The 26,008-nt window shown below is 34.0% G+C and overlaps 3 protein-coding genes and 1 long non-coding RNA gene across 5 annotated transcripts in view; 3 read left to right on the forward strand and 1 right to left on the reverse strand.

Annotated features, from left to right (window-relative positions):
- Positions 1–5,334, forward strand: part of LOC122046924 (symplekin-like) — a 42,949-nt gene extending 37,615 nt beyond the window's left edge. Inside the window, exons 20-22 of the mRNA XM_042607884.1 lie at positions 2,808–2,891; positions 2,969–3,072; positions 4,685–5,334. Coding sequence (XP_042463818.1) covers positions 2,808–2,891; positions 2,969–3,072; positions 4,685–4,730 — 234 coding nt within the window. The 3' untranslated portion in view covers positions 4,731–5,334. The remainder of the gene's footprint in view (positions 1–2,807; positions 2,892–2,968; positions 3,073–4,684) is intronic.
- Positions 5,335–6,896: 1,562 nt separating this feature from the next.
- LOC122046925 (zinc finger BED domain-containing protein RICESLEEPER 2-like) lies at positions 6,897–9,784 on the forward strand. Its single transcript, XM_042607885.1, has 4 exons — positions 6,897–8,902; positions 8,979–9,291; positions 9,355–9,467; positions 9,566–9,784. The coding sequence occupies exons 1-3, from the start codon at positions 7,205–7,207 to the stop codon at positions 9,450–9,452; spliced, it is 2,109 nt and encodes a 702-aa protein (XP_042463819.1). The 5' UTR covers positions 6,897–7,204; the 3' UTR covers positions 9,453–9,467; positions 9,566–9,784.
- Positions 9,784–10,300, forward strand: LOC122046926 (plasma membrane ATPase-like). Its single transcript, XM_042607886.1, has 2 exons — positions 9,784–9,998; positions 10,085–10,300. Exons 1-2 carry the CDS (start codon positions 9,784–9,786, stop codon positions 10,176–10,178), a joined length of 309 nt encoding a protein of 102 aa, XP_042463820.1. The 3' UTR covers positions 10,179–10,300.
- A 1,012-nt stretch (positions 10,301–11,312) lies between these two features.
- Positions 11,313–12,460, reverse strand: LOC122049470. Of its 2 annotated transcripts, XR_006130963.1 has the most exons (3): positions 12,062–12,438; positions 11,793–11,961; positions 11,313–11,690 (listed from the first exon to the last, which is right to left on the reverse strand). It is a non-coding gene; the product is annotated as an uncharacterized LOC122049470 (long non-coding RNA). The 2 variants fall into 2 exon arrangements; XR_006130962.1 differs by having other exon boundaries at positions 11,793–12,460.
- Between the last annotated feature and the right edge of the window lie 13,548 nt (positions 12,461–26,008).

Below are 26,008 nucleotides of genomic sequence, written 5' to 3' on the forward strand. Positions count from 1 at the left end.
GATATGGTTTCAGTTCTGTATTGTGTCGTGTTGACATAGTTTCAGTACTTTTTAAATATAAAATATATTAACTAAAACTTAAAAATTTAATCTAAATATTAAAAATTATATATAAAATAAAAAATAAAATAATTTTGTTTTAATATATATATAAAATTAATGAGATACTTTTATTAGGCTTTAATTAAGCATATTTAAATTATCCTAATTATAGTTGGGTATGAACTTTATTATCAAAGCATAAGTAATCCTTGTTTCGTGATGACTGCGAGCACGCTAGCCGGCGTGATGCGTCTGGACTCGCTGCCGATCTTGAGCAATGTGTTCGGACATGTCGTCGAGGTCGGGCAAAGGGTCAGATGTGTTGTTGGGGTTGGGATGCCGGGCTCGCGCGATGCGTTCGGACGCGTCACTGGGCCGAACAACTGGTCCGAATGCGTCTTTGGGTTCACACGACGCGTTAAGACGTGTCGCCAGGGCTGGACAGGTCGTCAGGCTCGTATGACACGTTTGGATGCGTCGCCGGGGCCGAACAACTAGTCCGGGCGCATTGTCGGGCTAGCACGACGCATCGTCAAGCTCGTACGACGCATCGTCGAGCTCGCGCGACGCATCCGAAGGCGTCATAGGGCTCGCACGATGCCTTTGGATGCGTTGCTGGGTTTCCGCGACGCCTCCGGGTGTAGGCGTTGTGCTAGTGCTGATCCATGGGTGGAATGAGATGTATCGGGTGTAGGGATGTAATTGAGCCGAGCCGAACTCTTGAATGTTTGAGTTTGACTCGTTTATAATCGAGCCGAGCTCGAGCTTTATTTAACGAATATATTCATGGCTCACGAGCTTATTCGAGCTTTTATCAAACCTAAACGAGCTTAATAAATATAAATTATAAATTTAAATATTCATTAAAAACTAAATTATATAGTTAGAGAAAATTATAATATTCTTATTAAAATTTACAATTTTATTCTAATAAATAAATTTAATATATTTGTCTATATGGTGGCAAAAAGGCAAATACGCTCGCCCTCAGTGCCCCCCATCAACCCGTTCCAGGGTCAACACGGAGGAGGTAAATCACGGGCGGCTACTAGCCTTTGGAATAGTGACTAGCACATAAGGGAGGCATTTACCTCGGCTTTGCCGAGATTCGAACCCCAGACCTCATGATGGCAACACCTCATGCGCTAGCCACTAGACCCATCCGAGGGGACAATATATTTGTCTATATGTTTCATAAGTAGAGTGTAAAATCTATAAATTTAATATCAAAACTATTATGTTTTTTATTTAAAAGTTGATTCATGAACTTAACGAACATGTTCACGGGCTAACGAGCCGAATATTGTGAAGTTTGAGCTTGATTTGTTTATCTTAACGAGTCTCATTAAATGAGCTCAAGCGAGCTTTTATCGAATCGAGTTTCGAATAGTTCATGAGCCACTTGGTTCATTTACACCCCTAATCGGGTGAAATGACTTGAAATTTTAATCTATGGTTCAGCCTAAATAAATATTTCCAAAATAATGTTTTTAGAAATGGTAAACTAACCTAATTGTATACAACAACTAAACTTTATCCAACTAGGTAGGGTCAGCTAAACTAACGTAATTGTATTATTAAACAAAATTAAGATTTGTGAAAGTACAAGATGTAATGTTTTAGTTATTTAGTTTTTCCATTGTAGGGTAAAGCTTTCTTCCCTCAAGCAGTTTGTTCTCAAAATCTACAAGTAAATCGTTTAAATTCAAAACTTGCTTTCTTTCCTCTAAATTTCTGAACATGATCATATAAACGTATTTCCAATTCAAGGTAAACAATGACTTATTCTTTTCATATCATGCTATTGATTTTCTTTATGTTGTGTCTAGTGCTGGTCTGTCTGAGTGCATGATTACTCACTTTGGTTCTTTCATTGTAATTGCAATTGCAATTGCATGTTTGTCTCATGATCTACTTGTTTTTTTTTTTATGTGGTACGACTCTTCCCTAGGATCTGCATTGGCGGGAGCTTCGTGCACTAGGCATAGGGCTGCCCTTTTTATATACTTCATGTATAGATTATGGATGGGTAGAATCTAGTGGAGCTCAACTGCATTCAAGCCTTGCCAAAAATCACAAATGAACTTGAGCCGTGTTCATTACCAGCCTAGCTCAAACATCTGTTTATAACTCCAGTTTCGTTAAGCTCAACTAGAGTTAAGCTTTAGTTTATAACTTGATGGCAATTAGATTTCACCAACATTAAACAATATTGAATAACTCAGAAGGGATTGAAGCATTTAAGCCATGTGTGGTGGGTCCATGGTTCATTTCCCAAATTGAGACCTTGTGCATTATATATGTGCAGCACAACAAAACATGGTCTTAACAAAGAAATATTATTTTGATTGCAATATAATTTTAAAATAAATATTTTTTGAAATTTAATTTTAGAATTAAGAATGTACATGTACTTGACACAACTTACATGGTATAATTGTTATATTAAATTTATATAATAATTTGTTATGAAGAGCATAGATGAGGGAACTATACCTCTAGGCCACTAGCTCAAAATGGTTAAGTGTAAGTTAATACTAGCTCACTTATCCATGCTTATAATCCCTACTTACTTGCCCAGCCCACAATATCCATGTGAAACTAAACTTGGATGCCTCGATTCCTTATGATAGATAGAGCTCAAGATTCTTGTATATTTGATCTACAGTCATTTTTCATTGTTTGTTTTGTTAATGATTTATTTTCTGGTTAGCCATAACCGACATATGACGTCTCATCCTTTCCTTTTTTCATTTTCAATGCAGATATGGAAGATGCCAAAATTATGGGTGGGATTTCTGAAATGTGCTGCACAGACACAACCTCGTTCTTTTGATGTTCTACTTCAGGTTTATTATTTCCCCATTCAATAATTTCTTATTTTGTTTGAATTAGTACTGTACTTATGTAAAATTACTTATAACAGTTGCCATCACTTCATCTTGAGAGTGCTTTAAATCGGCATCCTAACTTACGGACTCCGCTTGCTGCTTATGCTAATCAACCAAACTTGAGGACTTCACTACCATGGTACTTCCATTTGTTACACACCTTGTGATGATTTCTTTCATGAAAGTTTCTACTGTGTTTTAATCGTGATATAGATTTACTTTGGGAATTCTCAGTATTGACACTTTGATAGTCAAACTTTGTAACTAATTCAGTTTTAAGTCGCTGAGCATCTACATTTTCTAACTTATAGCACCTACATAGTTGGGAAAGGAATTCTTTGCACTTCTGATTATCAATTATCATCACTAGGATGCCAGCTACCCCTGCTCTCAATCAATTTGCACCAAGGGATTGTTTGATATATATTTATATTCCTAGGATGTTTTTGGCAAAGTTATTCTTGGACGTAAAACAAATTATATTTTGATTATGACTGAACATTTGTCTTAGTTTAACGCTTGCTGACAACTTAGCACAATCCTCCTTTTTTAACCGGGTTTGGAATGGCCATGACAGCCATAACTTCTAAGCTTGTCAAACTTTTATATGACAAAAACCAAAATCCTTTCTTAGTAAATAAATAAGAAAATAGATTTCATTAACAGTGGCCATCTCAGAAGATGAGGAAATGCTTCACTGGAAACTAAATAAAAGATTTACAACTACATGTATTGCTTTTTCACAAATAATTTTAATCCATTCTAATATAAGAAGTTACATTAAAAAATAACCAACAATTAGAAGTTATACCAAGACTAATATTTTCAAAATGAATTCCTGTTAAAAAATTCAATATCAACTTTTAAAAATTAATACAGAGTTTATTGAAAAACAATTCTATTAAATATGCAACCAAGAACCAAGAAAAGATATGTTAGAAACACAAATTGGTGGGATTTTATTCTCACCCAAATCTTATTGCTAGGTTATTAGATGCAAGAGGTGCAGTAAAAATGGATACTGTGGAAATTAAAACCCTAAATCTAAATATCTCCAGCATCTCCAGTTTCTTTTTACAGCAAGCAGTGGTGCATAGCATTGCACCACAATGATGCTTCAACGCTGTTGTTGTTGACATGATTTTTTGTGCTAAATAGATTTTATTCAGAGTTTAATAGGGCCAAAATTTGCATAGCCATAGGTTAAGGTGGCATCTAAAACTAACCTCGAAGGCTGTCTTTCTTTTTTGGATTATTTTCATCTCAACAAAGAATGTAAATGGCTGTTGGTAAAATTGTTGATTTTTTTTACCATGATATGTTCAGGGTTAAAAAATGGCCTATTTTATTGCTTGTGAGTTAAGGCGAGAGAATGCTAAGATGAAGGCATGGGATTATCAGAAACTACTAGATCCAAAATATATTCAGAAGTAACTAAGTTTGTAAATTCAAATAACCATAACACGAGAAAAATATACATATTCAATGACATTCAATAAAATATATGATATAGTTAGACAAAGTGAAGACCTTGACAAAATTAAGACTCCAATGGTTTAGTCATGCATATTGCATAGAGTTCAATTGCGGAGTAAGAACCATATAGCTGACCAAATAGTTAGCAAAAATATGGGTTCATTGATGTTGATAATATATTTCTCTGTCCTATTTACTAATAACCACGTGATAGAACTGCATTTTCCATTTTATATTGAGTTTATTTTGACATAAATCTACTTTATTATGACCAGGCAAAGCCTCAAGGTGTTGGGTGTTCTTGATGAAAACACAAGATGATACAAGACCATCTATTCCCACAACTTTGCAGGCTCCTGAAACAAGATCTTCAATTCATGGTACAGCACTTCCATGATAATCAACTAAAAAGCCAAATCTTGATGGTTCACTTAAGGAAACCCCCTTTAACTCTCCGTGGTGACTGAGATTCACAGACTGGCATCCAGCTTTAGACCCAGTTTGTTGCCAGAGAGAAAAAACAAGCTTGCGAAGAAACGTGCCTAGCAATCAGAATGTTCATTCGGAGGCAATGGAATGATATACAACAGTACCTAGTTCACTCACCCACACAAGATTGTCCAGTCACGGTAGATATATAACAGGCTGAAGATTTAGATGTATCATAGCTGTATTCTAATGGCAAAAAGTTGTTCATCCTGAGCCCCAATTTGTTCTTGAGACGTATGTAGCTGGTTAAGGATAGTTCAGGTGCCCCAAACTCGATGCTGAAAGATTAAAATTTACCCATTTTATTGTTTTTTTTAATTGACATCAATTATCCGGCTTAGGCAACTATGCAATCCTAACGTTGGTTGCATTGGATGTTGTATATTATAATTTATTGCGGTTCCCCTTTACAAGGTTAGTTTAGAGATCGTGTTTTTATCGCTTGTTACATGGTCATCTAGATATTATCAGTAGATTTGTTAAAAACTTAAAAGATAGTGACTACTTCAATTTTAACTATACTCGATAATCATGTTGAGAATCTCGGCTGTTTACTCTGACATTGTCGCAACACAATGCAGTGAGAACAAAATTGAATAAAGCCAACAGTCGATGGTGGCTTCGTGTTGGTCAAGAGTGCATTCGAATGATGGATACACTCAATTAAGTAAAATTTTATTATCAATCACAATTGCCAAATAACTATTTTATTATCAAGTTTGAATTTAATCATAGTTGTCTCTACGGGTTGCTGCATTTAGTAAATGCACGAGTGTATGCCCTATTAGGTCTTGAAATCAATTTTAATAGGTAAAAAAAAATTTCCTTAGATGCCTAATTTTTTTTCATATAAAGAGTTACTATGTTAGGATAAATATTATCTTCCTCATGATTTATCTATTTGTATCTTATTAGAAGATTAATAATACTTAACTATTTAGGATGGACGATATCACTCCCTTAATTTAATCATAGTTAGATTTTATTGGATACTTCAAATACATAATCATGTGATTGACCACGTGTCTGTGAATAGATAATTTTATATTAAATTTTAATTGAAATTTTAGGATATAACACATGCGATATTGTTTGTCCCCTCTACACTAATTGTGATTGTCATTATTATTATGTTGCTTGAATTGGATAGAGATTATGGGTTGAGCTGAATAGTATAAAACTATTGATATTCGGGTTTAGAATTGGATAGAGATTATGGGTCGAGCTGAATAATTTAAAACTATTGATATTCGGGTTTAAATTTGAAAATGATGTGATATTTAAATTTGATTTAGATTTCAATTTTGAAAAATATACGTGATATTAAAATTTATTTTGAAATATAAAAATATAATAATTTTATCTCAAGTTCCATTTGAAATAAAATTCAAGTTTGAATTTGATTCAAGTTGTTCAAATCGAATTAAGCTATAGTTTGAAATGACTCAAATTCAAGTTTAATTCAAGTTTTTCAAATCTTGATCATATTCAAACCAATCATATTTTATTGTGTAATATAATAAAAATAATAAATATATAAAATATTGAATAAAAACTTTAAGTAGTTTGTGAATAATTAAGTAAAATATTATAGGTTTATATTTTACTTAAAAAAATTATTGAATACGTTCGAATTTAGTTTGAGTTTAATAATTTTAAATTTGAATTAAATATTCTTTTTAACTAGTTCTAAAAGCTTATGGGTCAATTTGATAGGGGTGTCAAAAATGAACTCGACCCGATAACCCGACCCGAGTCGACACGAAAAATATTGGGTTAGGGTTGGGATTTTAGGATTAGGGTCAGATTGGGTTGAACCCGAAATCTGACCCGATTTTTTTTTTTCGGGTTGGGTTGGGTTCAGGTCAACCCGGGTTGACCTGAATTAAGAATCAGGTCACCCATAAACCCGAACCCACCCGAATCAACCCGAACCCACTGGACCAATCTTTTTTTTTTTTTTATTTAATGTTTTAAACTTTTAATTAGGCCATTAGGGCTTCGCCGCTTCGCAGAATGCCAGAATCGCAGCCACAGCTTCGGTTCGAAACTTCGGGAGAATCGGGACTCGGGAGTTTAGGCGATAGGAGGCAGGCGACACCGTGAGCCCGCGACCAGCACCGTCCTCCTCCTCCTCCTCCTCTTCTCTGCCGCCGGCGCCGTCCTATACTTCGTCGTGATCGCCAACGCGACCGTGATTGGCCCTCGTCCACAAATCCACGACAATCGACAGGGACAGGGTTCAGGCAGTCGAAGGAAGGGGGTTCACGATTCTCTTATATTTCCCCAACATCGTCATCGACAACATGGCTTCTCAACCTATTGATCTCGATCAAGAGGAGGATAGTGAGGAGGAGGAACCGGAGGGTGCACCAGCTGTATCTATGACTACGAGGGATTTAAATGTAGATGAAGAAACTTCTTCGCAAGGCAAGGCCTCCGGAAGTGGCAAACGGAAGAGACTCTTGAAATCAAAGTGGTGGCAATATTTTGAGATACTTCCTAAACTAGAGGGAGAAGATTTGCGTTGCAAATGTAAAGCTTGTGGGATTACATACAAAGCAGAAAGTAGCATGGGTACAGGTAATCTCCGACGTCATATCCTTAATCAATGTCTGAAACAGAAAACTAGTGATATTGCTCAAGCATTGTTAGAACAAGGTGATAAAAGTCTTGCCATTAGGTCACAAAGGTTTAACCAAGAAAGATTTAGAGAGTTGCTAATCTTAGCAATTGTGAAGCATGATTTACCTTTTCAGTTTGTGGAATATGAGGCAATTAGATCTATTTTTACGTATTTGGAACCTCAAGTAAATTATTTCACTAGAAACACCGCAAGGACTGATATTCTCAAGATGCATAAAAATGAATGCAATAGAATAGCTCAAGAAATGCATTCATGCCCTGGAAAAATTTGTTTCACTTCTGATTTGTGGACTTCTATTGCCACTGATGGTTATATATGCTTGACAGCACATTTCATTGATTCTAATTGGGTTTTACAAAAAAGGATAATTAACTTCTCTTACATGCCTCCACCTCACTCTGGTATTGCATTGTGTGATAAAATTAATAGTTTATTCAATGTTTGGGGAATTCAGAGAAAGGTTTTCACAATTACATTAGACAATGCGGCTGCAAATGATGTGTTTGTTGGCCTTTTAAGGGATCAACTTGGTTTAAATTGTTCATTAGTGAGTGGTGGCGAGTTTTTGCATGTTCGTTGTTGTGCACACATTCTCAATTTAATTGTGCAAGAAGGTTTGAAAAGAATTGATAGTTCTGTTGATAAAATTCGTGAATGTGTAAAGTATGTGAAAGGCAGTCAAGTGAGAAAGCAAAAGTTTATAGAATCGGTTACCCAAACTTCACTTGATTCTAAGAAATCACTAAGGCAAGATGTTCCTACTAGATGGAATTCTACATATTTGATGCTTTCTAGTGCCATGTATTATCGGCGTGCTTTTAATCATTTGAGATTGGCTGATACTAATTTCACACATTGTCCATCGGTTGATGAGTGGGGACAAGTTGAAAAAATATTCAAATTCCTTGAGGTTTTCTATGAGACAACAACTTTGTTTTCTGGAGTGAAATATCCTACTGCCAACCTTTACTTTCCTCGCATCTTTACGGTTCAGTTGACAATAAGTCAAGCCTTGCAAAGCTCTGATGATTTCATGAGATCAATGGCCAATCGGATGTTTCATAAATTTGATAAGTACTGGAAGGATTATAACATTTTGTTTGCCATTGCCGTGATAGTTGATCCGAGGTTCAAGATGCAATTTGTTGAGTTTTGTTACAACAAGTTATATGGACATGGTAGTAATGAATTAAGTCTTGTAAGATCCAAATTGGTTTCTTTGTTTGAGGAATATATGCACATGGGAATTGCTTCCAAGGTAAGTACTAGCAGTGCATCTTCGAGCTCTCATAGTGCCATTGATGATAATGCTTCTCTTGCTCTAAATTTAGGCAGCGGATGCATGGATGTTTTGAAGGTACTGCTGATAATTTTTTTGCATTTCCTCACTATTTTTTACTACTTGTTACTAATACATTTCATTTATGATATAGGAATTTGACACTTTTCAAAGTTTAGAATTCATTGGCAGAGCTCAAAAGAGTCAATTAGAGCTATATTTGGAAGAACCAACAATTGATAGAATAACAAAATTGGATATTCTCGGGTTTTGGAAAGCTCACCAATTTAGGTATCCTGACCTTGCACAAATGGCTAGAGATATCTTGAGTGTTCCAATTTCTACAGTTGCTTCTGAATCGGCTTTTAGCACCGGTGGTAGGATACTTGACCAATATCGCAGTGCAATGAAGCCTGATGTTGTTGAGGCATTAGTTTGTTGTAGAGATTGGTTAGCTGGAGGGAAAGGTAAGTAGATTTTTTTTATTTTCATTTTAAAGTTATTTGTATTACTAATATTTGTTTTTGTAGAAACTACTGAGGTGGGGTTGAATGATTTGACTGAAAATATTATGAATTTATTCACAAATGAGGATACTGGATCAAAACCTACTGCAACACATGATTGATGATTCTAATGAAAAGTAAGTTGATTAAACCATTTAAGTTTATTAAGTATAGGTTTTTAAAAATCTTTTAGATTTTAATTTGTTTATTTCATACCTTGTTGGCTTGTTTCAAGGTTTGACTCGGTACAAAGGAGGAGTAAAACAATGGAAAAGTGGAGCTTGAAACTGAAAGTTATTTTGTGAAGCTTGAAAACTTTTTTATTTTGTATTGATATCATAAATTTTCTTGTATAGACTCTGGACTCTATAGGATCGTTTACTTGTATAGATAATATAGTTGTATTAACCTTTAATCCTTTTGGATTGCCTTAAAAGTTATTTTTTGGGTTTCATGTGGAACCCCCTTTCATGGGTGATGGAAATGGCTGCCATCATGGCCATTGCCTTGGCCATCGGCAGTGGAAAACCCCCAGACTGGCAAGACTTTGTCGGTATTGTAGTGCTGCTCGTGATAAACTCCACCATCAGTTTCATTGAAGAAAACAATGCTGACAATGTTGCTGCTGTGCTGCAGCTCTTATGGCTGGCCTGGCTCAAAAAACGAAGGTACAAGCTTATAAGATCCCTTGGGAGCTTTCTTTCTTTCCTGTAAATTCTGTTTACCAAAATTGTTGTTGATTTGATGCTTTCAGGTGCTCAGAGAGTCAGAGTGGTAAGATTGTATTTGTTTTGCCCTTTTTTGAAAGAGTGTGTTTTGAAGGACCCTTAGAATTTGTGAGACATTGAGGTTGCCTTATGATTCATGATGTTGTAATCGGTGGTTTCTTTTCCATTTGCAAGTAGTCGAGCATTGGTATTTGGTATTTAGGACGAGCTTAGAAAATGGGTTCAATGTTTTGGTTATGCAATGGAGTTGTTATGGCTTATGGGTGATTTTCAGATTTTGTCATTTTGTGTTCCATTACTTACAGTGATGCTGCCAACCCTCTCCGGTCTGTCGCTCGCCCTCGAGCGTCGCTGCCTTTGCCGACGCCGTTGACTTGGTGAGTCATTGGCCTTTTCCTGACCATGAGCAAGTAGATCTTCTTAGAAGGTAATACAAATTTGATTCTGTGATGTTTTTCCTGGTAACGAATCCAATCCAATGTGTGCTTGCTGCAACCTTGTGGGTTTGGCGAATCAGAGTTGATTTAGGGAATTTTTGTTATGAGTTCACGGATGGGTGTTTAATCATGCTAGTTTTGTATTTCTGAGATGAAATTTTTGGTAGATTATGCGTTGTTCTTTTCATGATAATGCCCTGCTTGGGTTCTTTAAGTGAGTTGTGAGTTTTTTTTTTGAATCGAATGGCAGATGGTGAATGGATGGTTGTTGTGTTCCAGATTCTTGAGATAGCTTTGGTTTTGAATTTCTGGATTGAATTGGAAGGTGATGAATCGGTGTTGATGTGGTGTGCGTTTCCTTAAAATTAGCCAGAACATTGGGTCAAATTTGAAAGAATAGGAATTGGTGTTGATAAATGATAAGGGTGTTCTTCCATTACTGCATGTTGTTCTTCCATTACTCCATGTCTCCATATGCATAGTTTGTGTAAACTCGGCTTCAACTTTAAATAGATTCCCTTATGAATAACAGTATAAGAATTATGCATGCTACTTGTGTGTATAGTACGGTTAAGTTACGTTTGATTTTAACTATAAGGATAACTAAATGAATATGGGCATGGGTGGTCATCCATTTGCTCCTAGTCAAAGCATCGAGAGTACAAGTTTAGGCTGTTTAGCTGTTTAGGAAATTAGTTGGCTTTGATGGTTTTGATTATGCAAATGAGATTCATGCTGATAAAGTATGGTTCTGGACCTTCTGGTCTCCTGCAAATTATTATCTTCAACTATCATTTATGTTATACTAACTATAAAATTACAAGAAGCTATGTTAACTCTAAAAATAATTGTTCAAAGAAGCAAATTACAAGAAATTATATAAGCCACAGACACAGATTTCTAGTCCACAAATTCAAGGACAAATTGTAAAGCTAACTTTTAATTGGAAGGAGGCAAATGTGCGCTTCAGCCGCCATTGGAAAGCCTAACAACGCAACGCATATCTGAACTGTGAACATCTCACAAAATTTGAAGAGCTTGCTACCTCAGGTCTCCTTCTGGATTTCCGAGCTCGAGGAGCAGATGCATCATCAACTTTTACATTCTCTTCTTTCTCTTCATTAGTGCCTGGAGAATCATTCCCCACAGTTTCGGCTGACTTGGTTTTGGAAGCAGACGGTGCTGAGACTTGTCTCTGTAAAATGCAAGGTTTAGGAAGTCAACACCAAGATATATCTAAAGATAGAACATCAACTAGTTAGATTCAAGCCAGATTGAAAGCCTCTCAACGACTCACCTGAGGTTTCTTTTTGCTACCAAAGAGAATCCTGACTATCAGATAATCAGACTTAGCAGTGGCAAATACCACTACCGACCGTGGACACCAGAACAGCAGAACTCCAATGCCCAATGGTGACGGTAGGTTGTTTCTCTACCAGTCTACCTTCTCAATAGTCAATAACATCCTGCTCCAAAAGACCAAAACCGGTCATCAAATGTGAAAGGACTAATCTGGATTTAAGATAGGAATATAAATAGGAAAATCTTATAGATAATAGAACATACAATGGTTTTTATCTAGTATGGTTTCAAGAAAGGAATGTCTGCTATCATGTAGAGAACATCAAATATCTTCTTCTGCAATAAGCCAATAACAATGGCATTGGGTGTGACCGTGTGAGAAGGATACCATCAACTGAATACCATCAACTAAACATTAAAGTTAGTGGAACTAAGCATTACCTGGATACCATCAACTGAGATTCATGCTTTTATTTTTTTGAGACTGATAAAAAAAATAAAAGAATAATTAAAAATAAAATCGGGTTGGCGGGTTGGCGGGTTGTCCGGGTTGGAACGGGTTCGGGTTCGGGTTTATAGGTTTCGGGTTAGAGTCGGGTTCGGGTCGGGTTCGGGTTGGGTGATTTTTAAAAAAATTGATTTTCAACCCAACCCGAACCCACCCAACCCATCCGAATTGACACCCCTACAATTTGATTCATTTGCACCCAATGCCTACAAAATTGAATCTACCCAATGCCCTTTTTCAAAAATAAAAAATGTATTATAATGTTTACAAATTAGTACTCACTACCCGAAAAGAAGGAATTATCGACGAATAAAAATAACTAATAATCCCAGTTTTTAAAATTTTATTAGGACTTGACGGATAATCCATGATCGGTAAATATCACTGTTGGGCAAAACAATAGTCAATATGTTTTAAAAAAAAATTATTGGCCAAGCAAATGTAAACTTGTTTAGAAAATAATGGTCAAGTATATGTTTGACCGGTCATTTATAAAAAAAAAAAACAGTAATTTATAAAAAAAATTATTGCCCAAATATATATTTGGCCTATAATTTTTAAATATTTTATTATTTTTTCAATAATTATAAATATATATTTGATCGATAATTTTAATTGAATTACTGATGAAAAGATATTTGGCTGTTAAATTTAAAAAAAAACATATGTACTATTTTTCATCATTAGTCATTTTTAAAAATAATAGTCAATAATTTTTTTAAAAAAATAACTGATAAAATGATGAATTTTAAATAAAGTAGTTAATTATAAAAATGATAAAAGAAATATTATATTATACAAAAGTAAATGACAAATAACTAATAAAAGGGTGCAGTTATCGAAAAGTATCTGGACCAACTCTCGGCTGTGAGTCGGCTTAGACTGTCACCAAAAAAAAAAAAAAAAAAAAAATCGTTAAATTAGAGATTGAAATTAATTTCAGTCATTGTTTAAATGATCACAATTATAATAGCGATCGACATTCACTTCGATCATTAATTTATTGATTGAAATAAATTTTGATCACAATTTGAATCACCGAAAAAAAATAATAGCGGAATAATATTATGGTTGCTAATTAGTGACCAAAATAAATTGTGATCTCTGTAATATTGATTGAAAAAGTTTTGGTACATAAATAACGGACCATTGATTCAGTCAAGATCAAAATTTAACGACTATATTTATGATTCGGTCACTATATAACGATAACATGTATACTTCGATCGCAATATAATGACCGCATTTATAAATCAATAGCTATAGAACGACTGCATTTATAAATCAATAGCTATAGAACGACCACATTTATAAATCACTCATTATTATCGACTGAAATAATTTTGATCGTTGGATTTCCCGACCCCCCCCCCCTCCCACGCGATCCATAAACCACAATCTCTTCCTTGTGATCCTTCCTCTGGCACGATCCCTTCCTCCGACGCGATCCATTCTCTCCGGAGGCGGCGGTGATCCTTTCCAGCGTGAGCTCCTCTTCGGCGCTAGACCTGACCACGGTTCGGAATCGCCGATTCGACGGTTCCAGGCAGGTCGACCCTTAACCTTAACCGCCCAAGACGGTTACGGTTCACGGTTCAGAACCGCCGGTTCACGATTCGATTCACGGTTCATCACGGTTCGCCACGGTTCAAGATTAATATATTAAAAAAAATTAAAAATTAAAAATTAAACATTAAACATTAAACATTAAAAATTAGAAATTAAAATTTATTGAAAAAAGGGCTTGCACTTATTTAAGTTGCCTACGTATCCCTTTAGGGGAATCAAAGCCCACGTAGTTCTTTTACATTTTTATCATTTTACATTTTCATTCACTTCCATTTCCTGTTCCTGTCGTATTTGTTCCTTCAGTATCAAAATCTTCAACTTCGTCATCTGAAAGTTGCATTCCTTGGATTCTTTTCTCCGCTCTGGTCTAATCGTCCAGTAATGCTTGGGCTTCCAATGAGTCGGGAGACAAAGTTGATCGTCGTTCATCTAATATGTTGCGGCCGGCACTGAACGTCTGCTCCACAGCAACAGTTGACACTGGACAAGCTAAAATTTCTTTTGCGATCACGGAGAGAACGGGAAAGCTTTGAGCCTTCTGTGACCACCACTTTAAGATATCGAAGTTTTCGCTATCTGTTTCATTAAAATCAAAAGAAGTCGTAAAATAATTCTCAAGTTCCTGTGTGGAACTTGAGGATCCTCGTGGACGTTTTGTCCGTTCTTTTAATAAGAGTTGTGCTTTTGTAAGTTTTAAATTACTACTAGTAGTTTGTTGAATTTCAGAAATATTAATTTGTGTTCCATATTTTGCATAATATTGATTATAAATATCATATAAATAAATTCTAACATTATATATAATATTAACTGGATTAGGGAAAGAAGAATTGTTAATTGGAATTAAAGCGTCATAATATAAAGTTAACATTTCTTGTAAAACTTCTAATTTAAATCTAGGATATAAAGCAAATGCAATTAAATAAATTTCAGGAATTAAATAAAAATATTTTTCCCATTTAGTTTTCATAGTTAAGATGCAAGGAGATAAAGATTCATTATTAATATGTTCATTTAAAACTTATACTATATTAGAAAAATTTTCTAAAACTAATTGAGCAGTGAGATAATAAACATCAGAAAGTTGTTCGGTTACATCATTAAATAGTTTTAAAATTTCACAAATACTACTACAAATATTCCATTGTTGTGAAAATAAATATATATTAGTATTAGTGTTTTGTACAAAAATTGAACATAATAATTCTTTATATTGAAATGAATCTTGTAATAATTGGTATGTTGAATTCCAACGTGTTGGTACATCACGTGGAAATTTTTTAGGTCTCATTCCATTAATTTTACAAAACCTACCACATTGTTTCATTATAGATGGATGAGACCATAAATAAGAAATTGCAATTCTAATTGGTTTAATATAACTTTCTAAAATTTTTAAATCATCTTGAACACATAAATTTAAAACATGACATACACAACGAATATGAAAAAATAAACCTCCAATAATAGGTTGACAAACAAATTTTAGATCATCTATACAAGCGGTATTAGAACTAGCATTATCTAATGATATTGAAAATATTTTATGAGTTAAACCATATTCTTCTAAAATTAAACATAATAATTGTGCGATATTATGAGCATTATGTGATTCATCAAAAACTCTATAAGCTAATAATCTTTTTTGGAGGTTCCAAGAGTTATCGATCCAATGACAAGTCACACCCATATACGAATGTGTTTGCCAATGATCACTCCAAATATCGGAACATAAAGAAACTTTATTATCTAATTTACTAAATTCATCAATTAAATTCTTTTTTCCTTGTTTTACTAATTTTTTAATTATACGAGTAAGTGTAGTCCTAGGAACACGTTTAGCACATGGATTAAGAGATTCTTTACAAAAATCTTCAAATGTGCATTTAGATCCAAAACTAAAAGAAAGATGTTCTACGGAAACAAATTTAGCTAATGATTCTCTTAATTTATTATCCGAATATAAAAATAAACCGGAATCGGTACTACCGCTAGTTGAAGAAAATCTTGATAATTGTATTTGAGAACGGTCGAGTCCATATTCCGTCGGGTGCTTCGTTTCTGCATGTCGTTTCAACGACCCATAGCCGCCGCCGGCTTGGAATTTATAGGAAGCATTGCAGTGCTTACATTTTGCACGCATTTCTCCCGACGGAAGAGTGACCTTCTCAAAATGTTTAGTAAAAATAGAAGACTTTAGAGGAGGAAGTTCCCGAACCTTAGAAGTAATTGCATTGGTACTTCCTTGTGTTTCGGGTGTCGGATTCGGAAGATGCTCGATCTCATCATCGGTGGATTGAATGTTGGGGTCCTCCTCCCGCGGATTCATTATTTCCTTTCCCTTCCGAGCTCGAGATGATGCACCTCCGCGGCCTCCTTCCATTGTAATTGAAAATTGAAAACGAAAGCATGTAGAGATTAGAGAATACGAAAATGAGATTAAGAGTAGAGAAGATGTGTGCGAAAAATGATGAAATGAGCTCTCTAAATCATAGCCATTGATAAAAAAAATGATCAAATGATCCTAACCATTGAAAAAAAATACCCAAAAAAATCCTCCCAACGGCTACGAACCGCCAGTTAACCGGCGGTTCAAGCCGTTAAAAAAAAATTTTGCGGCTGAACCGCCGGTTTTACAATCAATGAACCGGAACCGGCCCGGCAACTTGCCGGGCCGGTTCCGGTTCGACCTGGCGAACCAGGTCAACGGGCAACCGGCCCGTTAACCCGGTTACGGGCCCGGGCCCGGGCCGGGTCCGGGCCAGACCCCGCCCTGGGTCAGGTCTATTCGGTGCAGGTAATATGCTCTTCATTCATTTTTCATTCGTTCCTCTCTTGTGATTTCAACTGCCGGCTCAGCCTGCGAGGTTGGTCGCGGTCTGGACAGACTCAACTTGGACGACATTTCCTTGCCGGGCAATCTTTGTCCGACCTCAACTTGGACAACCCTTTCCAAGTTTATATGCTTGTGATCAACATTTGGGTATGATTGTAGCGTAGTTATGAGGAATTTGATGTTGACCCTTGGATATTATGTGTATTTCACTTTAGTATTTTGACATTAGATATTTGATATATTTGGATATATTTATGTGATATTAGATATGATTGTGTGTTTTAGCGTCCGATTTTAAAAATCGGTGGCTAAATAGTGACCGACTGTTAAAAGCAATTGATAAAATGTAGTGTCTAAGATAAAAAAGTATGATAGTATTAGCGACTGTAACTTTTCGATCACTATATTAACCATCGAAATTTAAATTTCGGTCGCTATTTAGCGACCGAATTTTTTACAATGGTCGCTAATGTCCATTGGGCTAAGGCACAAAATATGACACTATTAGTGACTGCAAACTTTTCCGGTCACTATATTAATGACCGAATATTAAATTTCGGTCGCTAGGTATGAAAAAAGTCATTTGTTAATTTTGCTATCGGAAGAAAAAATTGATGACTAATGTTAGCGATTGAAAAATCATTGGTCGCTAAAATAACGACCGATATGTAAATTCATTTTTAAAATTAAATAACGATTGAAAAATATAGACATCGTTCCTTGGTCGCAAATCGGTCGCTAAATTTATTTAGTGACCGATTTGCGACTGAATTATCTAAAATTGACATTTTTTGTGGTGTGTTTTGACTTGATGTTATGCTTGTGCTTCTTGTATTCATTTCATGCTTCAATTGACATATATACTGTCTCTTATGCAATAATTATTTCTTGTATAATGTCCATCTCTGATTGCATACTAGATAATATAGGAGAAGCATATGTCAAAGTTTTGTATACCTGTGGCGGTATGTTTGAGTTTCAATTCTAATCCACGAATATAACCAGACTTGTGACCCAAGACCTCCTAGTGACATTCAAATGTTTGATTCTTGAAATCATTGGAGGTGGTTGGGGAAGAATCATACTTTGTTTTTTTTCGCCAAAAGTGAATTTTTTTTAGATGTTATCATGTATCCAATTTACGTCGATTAATTCTAGGGATGATCGATTCAATCCTATGAAAATATTTCATTGGTCATTAGAATAAATCGGAAAGTACTCACAACAGAGAGTCCATCAACCCAATGTTCAAACTTTCTTGTGAAAAAAGACTATTCACTCGTCCCTACCAATCTATCCCTAGGTCAACACTGAGAAGACAAATCATCACCGATATGAAAGAAGATATACTCATATGTGTTGAATTTTATCATGCCAAAAATAATATACAAATATAAAAAAAATAATTATTAAATTATATAATGTCACACCACTCGACCTTTTTATACTTACATATTATTTGGTGCAAAATCACTCGTCCACTCGACCTTTTTACAGTAATGTCGACATCACACCTCAATTGCATCATATCCTGCAATTTTAATAAAAAAAAACTTATGTCATTAATAAAAATGAAAAGAAGAAACATTCATATAAAATCAAACATATAATTATAAAATTAATTCTAATTTAACCATGTGTCTAGAGCGATCATGATAATTATAAAATTAATTCTAATTTAACATGCATCCTCTATGTGTTGAGCCAAGCTTCTAGATGACAATTATTGGACACCTAATAGTTGATGACTCTTTCTTCATGTGATAAGCAGCCAAATTCAATAATTCCTTAACTCCATTATTATACCTGACCAATTTATTTCGCTCAATTATCCAAATTGATTATGTGAAACATATAATGCACATCAATCAAACAAGTTATTATATTGCCATATTGACTAATCAAGAAATTAAAGCAAATCTTTATATTGTTACTAATAAATTAATTAAAATAAAGCATGTTTTTCTAACTGTGCTCCACTTAACATGTTTTTCTAACATGACTAGGGATGAAAACGGATTTAGATTAGAACGGGTTTAGTTAAATCTAGAATTCGTCCCGTCCTGAGAATTTAGCGAGGCGGATCCGGGTTAGACCCTCTAGATCCACCATATTTTTTTATTTTTATTTTTGAAATATAAAATATATTTTTTAAAAAAATTAATTAAATAGTTAAAATATTTTTAATATTTATATTAATAATATTTTGTAACAAAAAAATATTATCATAAATTAAAATTTATCAATTATTCAATTAAAAATTAATTATTAATTTTTATTTAATTAATAATTAATAAAATAATATTATACGGGACGGGTCCAGGGTGGGTCCAGTGAAACCCAGGACTCGTCCCGAATCCGCCTAAGATCCGTTTAGGCCGGTTTAAATCCGTTCCATTGGGATAAATTTATTACAAGTCTGAATTTCTATCCGCTTCATTGTTATCCCTAAATATGACAAAGAAGTATGCATCATCTTTTTTTTTTTCTGTTTTTATTTTTCCCCTTGATTGAGTGGTCAAGTGTCCAAGACTTGCCCTTGAATATTAAGCAAATTAAAATAGGGAGTTGAAAAAGGAAGTAAGTTGGGAGCCAACTAAAAACTTATATTAGTTCTTCAAGTAGATACACACATCATCAAAATTACGTATTTTCTTAAATAGAATAAAAGCTAAACATTTTTTTTTTTTTTTTTGCTTAAATGCCCTATCTCTCTTTGAGGATGGAGAAAATGACAACTTTATTTTGATTTTTTGTGGATTCAACAAAAGGAGTCTTATTGGATGACATGTGGAAGGTTATGTGCTATGAGTTTGTTCTTTATTAGAGTTAATTTTTTTTATGTGAATGATAATAAACAAATAAGGTAGAGAAGAAAATTATTGATAAATTCCAAATTGATACATCCACAATAAATAAAAATAAATTGATAATATTCAAGATTAATACATCTTAGAGATTTAGTTTTTATCATATAATAATTAATATTTTTTATTTTGGTAGTAGAGAAAAATTATAATCCCTATTGAGAGTTGCACATTTTCTTTATTTAAAAAATTTATTTCTATATATTATTTTAAACATCTTAGAAATAATATAATTTTTAGTTTAACTTCTATGTGTGAGAGTTGTTCCTCTATGTAAGATTATTTTCTTTTTTTGCTTATCAACTTCGTTATAAGTTCTTGGGTGGTTTGAGAATTCGATTTTGATGTCGTATTTATTATATTCTTAAGATTTTCTTGGCTATTATGTGTGAATCAATAATTTAATCTTTGATACCACACACTTCCATGACATTAGATTTTTGTGACTATTCTATGTGAATCAACAGGTTAATATTTGTTACCTACACGCTTTAGCAATATCATTATTTTTTTTAGTTATTCTATATGAATCAATATATTAGATTAATTATTGACAGATTAGATCTCCTAGTTCATATTTTTTAGACCAGGAGATAGATCATATGAAATTACAATTAAATCGTGACGGCGATTCGATCGTAACTGATTGCGATTTTTTTTTGGATTTACCATCCTCCAAGTTATAATTTGGATCGGGACGGATTGACGGAGGTCGTTGATGGTAGACAAGTCATCAGGTTGCTAGTCGCCGAGCAGGGGATGACCTTTGGGTGGCTTCCGATAGCTCGCCCTGATCCAAACTATAATATAAGGGCGATGATTAAATTTCAAATTGATATATTCACAATAAATAGAAATAAATTGAAAATATTCAAGATTAATGCATCTGCAATGAATTAGAGATTTAGTTTTTATCATACAGTAATTAATATTTTTTTTATTTTGGTAATAAATAGAGAAAAATTATAATCCCTATTAAGAGTAGCACATTTTTTTTTAAAAAAAACATTTATTTCTATATTTTATTTTAAACATCTTAGAATTAATATAATTTTTAATTTAACTTCTCTATTTGAGAATTATTCCTTTGAGGTTAATTTATTTTTAGCTTCATCAACTTTGTTCGAAGTTCTTAGGTGATTCGACACTTCAATTTTGATATTGTATTTATTATATTCTTGAGATTTTTTTAGTTATTATGTGTGAATCAATTGGTTAATCTTTGCTACCATACGCTTCAATAATATTAAATTTTCTTGGCTATTTTGTATGAATCAACAAGTCATTAATCTTTGTTACTACATGCTTCGACAATATCAATATTTTGTTAAATTTATTCTGTATGAATTAATAGATTAATTTTATTGTTATACGCTTTGGCTACATATATAAGCTTAGATAAAAGCATAGCTTAAACAATAACATCATCAACTCCCTTCTTTTAGGTTTTTTTTTTTTTTAAAAAAAGAGTTTTTAGTATATATAATGAAATTTCGATGCATAACCATTAAATATTAACAAAATATGGCCTTTACTAGAGTTTCATGTTACTAGGAAATAATATAAGCCTTATTCAGCAGGTGCTTCAGTTACAAATATCAACAAAAAAGAATAATAAACTACAACAAAAATCAAATAGCCTTTAATTTGTTGAAGGCATTAGAATGAGAAGAAAGATCTTAATTTGTAGCCCGAGCAAACTACAAATCTTGGCTCCACCATTGGTTGAAGGGATGAGGAAACCTTGCTTCTTGTTCCTTTCGAAGAAAAGAAAGGAAGAGTAAGGAAGGGAGATCACCAAGAAAGGAGGTGCTTTGAGAGATTGATCGGATCTTGTAGGTGGGTTTAGGGAATTAAGCCTAAAATTCTATTTTAGAATAAAGCCTAATATTAAAGCAAGTAATTAATTAAGAAAAAAACCTAATATTGATAAAATTAGAGTATTAAAGAAAGGTGTCACATGATGATGCTTCTTGCATGTTTTTTACTCTAATTAAAAATAAAATCACAAAATTAGAGTATTATTTTTATTTATTAAAATTATTAACTAAATTTTTTACCAATAATTTTAACAAATTTTATTGTAGATTCTTTTTTTTTTAAAAAATAAAAATTAGCACAATGTCAAAATACTATAAAAATATACTGTTAAAATAATTTTAGATGAGATTTTTAAATTTTTTACCGGCTAAGATTAATATAAATACTTGTCAAATTTTGTTTGATATATTAAATTTATTAACCATTTTTTTCCGATAATTTTATTATAAGATTTTTAAAAATAAATTTGACACAGCATGAAAACTTTGTCACAGGATTTATGCCAAATGAATCTTTTTATGACATTTTAAAAAATTTTAGCAACTAAAACTAATATAATTATCAGCGAAATTTTGGATAACAAATTAATTTTTATTTATTAAATTTACTGACTAACTTTTTTTTGCTAGTAATTTTGGATTGATATTTTTTAATTTTTTACCCATCAAAATTAATTTTTGTCGATAAAAAAAATAAAAATACCATGCAAATTTATTTTGATAAATAAATAAAAATTATTGATCAAAACTCAATTGGTCAGTATTTTTTTATGGTCAAAATTAAGTTTGGTAAAAAAAAATATCAGTCAAACTTTTTTTTGGCTAATAAATAATTCATAATTATTGACCATAACTCAATTGGTCAATATTTTTTTTAAAATTTTTTTACTTGTCAAAATTAAGTTTTGACAGAAAAAAAAAGAAAAAATTAAATAATATCAACTTAACTTTATTTTCGCCAATAATTAATTCATAATTATTGGCCAAGACTCAGTTGGTTGTGTTTTTAATTCTTTTACAACCAAAATTAAGTTTGGTTAATAAAAATTTAAAAAATACCAGTCAAACTTTATTTAGGCAAATTAATAATTATAATTATGACTAAAACTTATTTGACCTGTATTTTTTTTAATATTTTACTAGTCAAATAAAGTTTGATTAGTCAACAAATTAAAAATACCAATCGAAATTTATTTGTTCAATAAATAATTTATAATTATTGATCAAAACTCAATTGGTCATTATTTGTTTATATATTTATGGGCAAAATTAAATTTATCCAGTAAAAAAAATAAAAATACTAGATAAAGTTTACTTTGATCAATAAATAATTATAATTATTAATCAAAACTCAATTGACTTGTATTTTTAATATTTTAGCGGTTAAAATTAAATTTGGCTAGTAAACTACCAACAAAATTTAGTTTGGATAGGAAGATTTCATCAATAATCCTTATTTTAATTTTTCATAGTGACTATATATCTGAGTGATATATTTATTATTGGTGTAATCAACTTAAGGTCAATATTGATAAGGTTGACTATGTTAGTAGATTGTTGGTGCAATTATTTCCTTGGTTAAGGTGTCACAGTTTGACTAACCTCGAATGGATTTGAATTTGAATTTTGATAATAGAACAATATGTTGTAGACAATATGTTTAGATAATATGTTGTGGGACATATGTGAGAGAAGTCAAGTAGGTCATGGAGGACTGGTACTTAGCTGGTAAAGTGCTAACTAGCGGTTAGACAATGGTAAAGTCCTAACTAGGGTTAGACAAAGGTAAAATCCTAACTCGAGGGTTAGACAAGGGAAGTCCAAGTGGGGTCAAGGAGGGCCGCATGTTGGAAAGGAAAGTCCTAACTGCGATTAGGCAAAGGAAAGTCCAAGTGAGTCAAGGAGGGCTACACATTTGGCAAAGGAAAGTCCAAGTGGGTCAAAGAGAACCTCACGTTGGCAAGGAAAATTCAAGTGAGTTAAGGAGGATCACACATTGGCAAAAGAAAGCCCTAACTATGGTTAGGCAAAGGGAAGTCCAAGTGGATCAAAGGAGACCGTACCTTGGCTAGGTGAAGTCCTAATTACAGTTAGGTAAGAGGAAAATCCAAGTACGTCAAGGAGGACCGCATTTAGTGATTGGAAGCCCAACGAGAAGTTAGCAAACTTCAAGTGGGTCAAAAGGTTGATTAGACACTTAATAGAGAAGTCTCAACAGGTCACGGTTAACCGAACATTGGAAAAGGAAACCCTAGACATGGGTTAAACAAGTTAGAGTTGGACAATCGATCAAGTGATTGATTGAGAAACATGTCAATCGTTCAGCTGATCTATTGAGCGCATCTCTACGGGACGCACACGTGGTGAATCGATCAAGTGATCGATTCACCCTGAATTCAATCGATTAGGTAATCAATTAAAGGGGGATTTCATGAAGCATAGTGCATTGTACTGTACTGAATCGATTGGGAAGAATCCCAATCGATTGAGGATATCGTGAGAGGCTTAATCGATTGGCTAATCGATTAAGATTTGTTGCAAGCGAACAGAGAGCTTTTGAATCGATTAGGTGATCTATTGAAGCTGCTTGATCGATTGGGAGAAACTTGTGAGCAAACAAAAGACTTCATAATTGATTAAGTGATCAATTAAGAAGGTCCGTAATCGATTGGCTAATCAATTAAGTGACGAAGAAAATAGCCGTTGTAAGGTTTGGATGGTTGGATGCGCTCGGATATGACTTGGTAGTTGATTGGGGGTAAGACCAATCAATTGGGAGCCCTAATCAGCGGGATATAAAGGCGATGACGAAGATTCAAATGCAATACTTCTTCTCCGATTATTTCTACTGGTTCTTGAAGATTCTTGGATCAAAGTGTTGCTACATTTCCAAGCATTAAGAAGAGATCCACAACAACAAGAGATCAAGAGCAAAGATCTTTCATTGTTATATCTATTTCCTTGTTCTTGTTGTATTTCTATTTGTATCTCATATTCACTTGTGTATTTGCTTGTATGTGACTTTTTCGCCTCCTAGAAGGAGGATTTCATAGTGTACTGTGAGTGAGGAGAGTGACCCCTTGAATTAGTTACCTCAAGGATCTGGATACCAAGTAAAATCAAGGGTGTTAGCATTTGCTTTGAGTTTTCGCCTCAACAAATCATCAATGAAGCGATTAGAGCTAATAACCCCCTTTAGCTCGTCGGAGTATCTTAACAAGTGGCATTATAGCAAGGTTGCTCTTCATTGGACTAATCGCCGAGAGAGCAACGAGCTAGAGGAAGAAGAAGATATTGAAGCTTGAAGCCCTAATTCCAAAGTCAAAGATTCATCATCAAAAGAGCTCAAGTTCAAAAATAGAGTTTAGAGATGGATTCAGATACGATATCTGAGCACCTCTACCATTCAACATTGGAATCTTCGACCTTTAGAAATTAAAAGTTACAAATTTCTTCATGATGGATATAGAGCAATGGTTTGTTAGAATGGAGGAGTTTCAAGCTCCAACGGATAATAAAGAAAAGCTCCTCAAGAAAAGAAAGTGGACCAAGGAGCAATGAAGAAAATCCAAGGCTAATGATAAGGTAACCAAAATTTTGGTTAATTTATTGCCTAATAATGTCTTGTGCAATATAGGGGATTATAAGAGTGAAAACGAGTTATGGAGCAAGTTGCTCAATTTCCATGAAGATCCCTCCACTTTTCCAAATCAAGAAAAATTCAAAGAGGGAGACTCATTGGATTAAGATGAAGAGGATTCAGAAGTTGAAAGGTGTTCAACATCCGAAGAAGAAGATGAAGTTCAAGTTGAAGAGGCATCCACCTCAAAGATTGAGGAGTATAATTCATTGACACCGGAGTAAGAAGTGTTGGGACCTTAGATGGCTAGAGGGGGGTGAATAGCCTCTTTGAAAAACACTAAACAACAATTTCTTCAAGAACTTTGTTAGCACAGCGGAATTAGAAAACTAAAACAAGAAAACACAGCACACTAACTCAGAGATTTACGAGGTTCGGGGATAACTTGCCCCTACTCCTCGGCGTGTCCGTAAGGTGGACGAATCCTCTTGATCTTTCGGTAGATCACACCCCGGAAGCTATCCGGCTAAAGGATTCTCCTTCTCGGTGGAGTAACCTCTCCACAAAGTCTTTAACAGCAGTAAGAAATTAAGCACAAGACTTACAGTAGTGGCTCAAGTGAAATGATCAAAGGAAGCTCACAGCCACAATCAGCGAAGAACAAGCGCACTGCTTCAATCTTCCAGAGAGTTTTTCTCCACAGTGTTTTTCACAGCAAGAGCACAAAAAGCATTGTACCGAGAGCCTCTCCTCTCCACCTTCATATGCCTCTCTGCTCTGAAACGGATCTCTGCCAAACCTGCAGCAAATCCCTGCAAATCCCTGCAACCGTCCACGACGTCGCCAATCACACTTCTTCCTTGTCTGATTGTCTCAGCTCCCACCAATGGCATCCTCGTTTCCACTGGTACCTCTGAGCTTGAACCTATCAGCACAAGTCAAGCTGATTTCGACCAAACGGCTGCCAGCAGATCGCAAACGAGACGTTGCTACCAAAACTGGTTTGTCCGCAGCAAGACACAGCAAAAGCT

Source organism: Zingiber officinale, chromosome 2B, assembly GCF_018446385.1.
Source record: "Zingiber officinale cultivar Zhangliang chromosome 2B, Zo_v1.1, whole genome shotgun sequence".
Classification (NCBI taxonomy): Eukaryota; Viridiplantae; Streptophyta; class Magnoliopsida; order Zingiberales; family Zingiberaceae; genus Zingiber; species Zingiber officinale.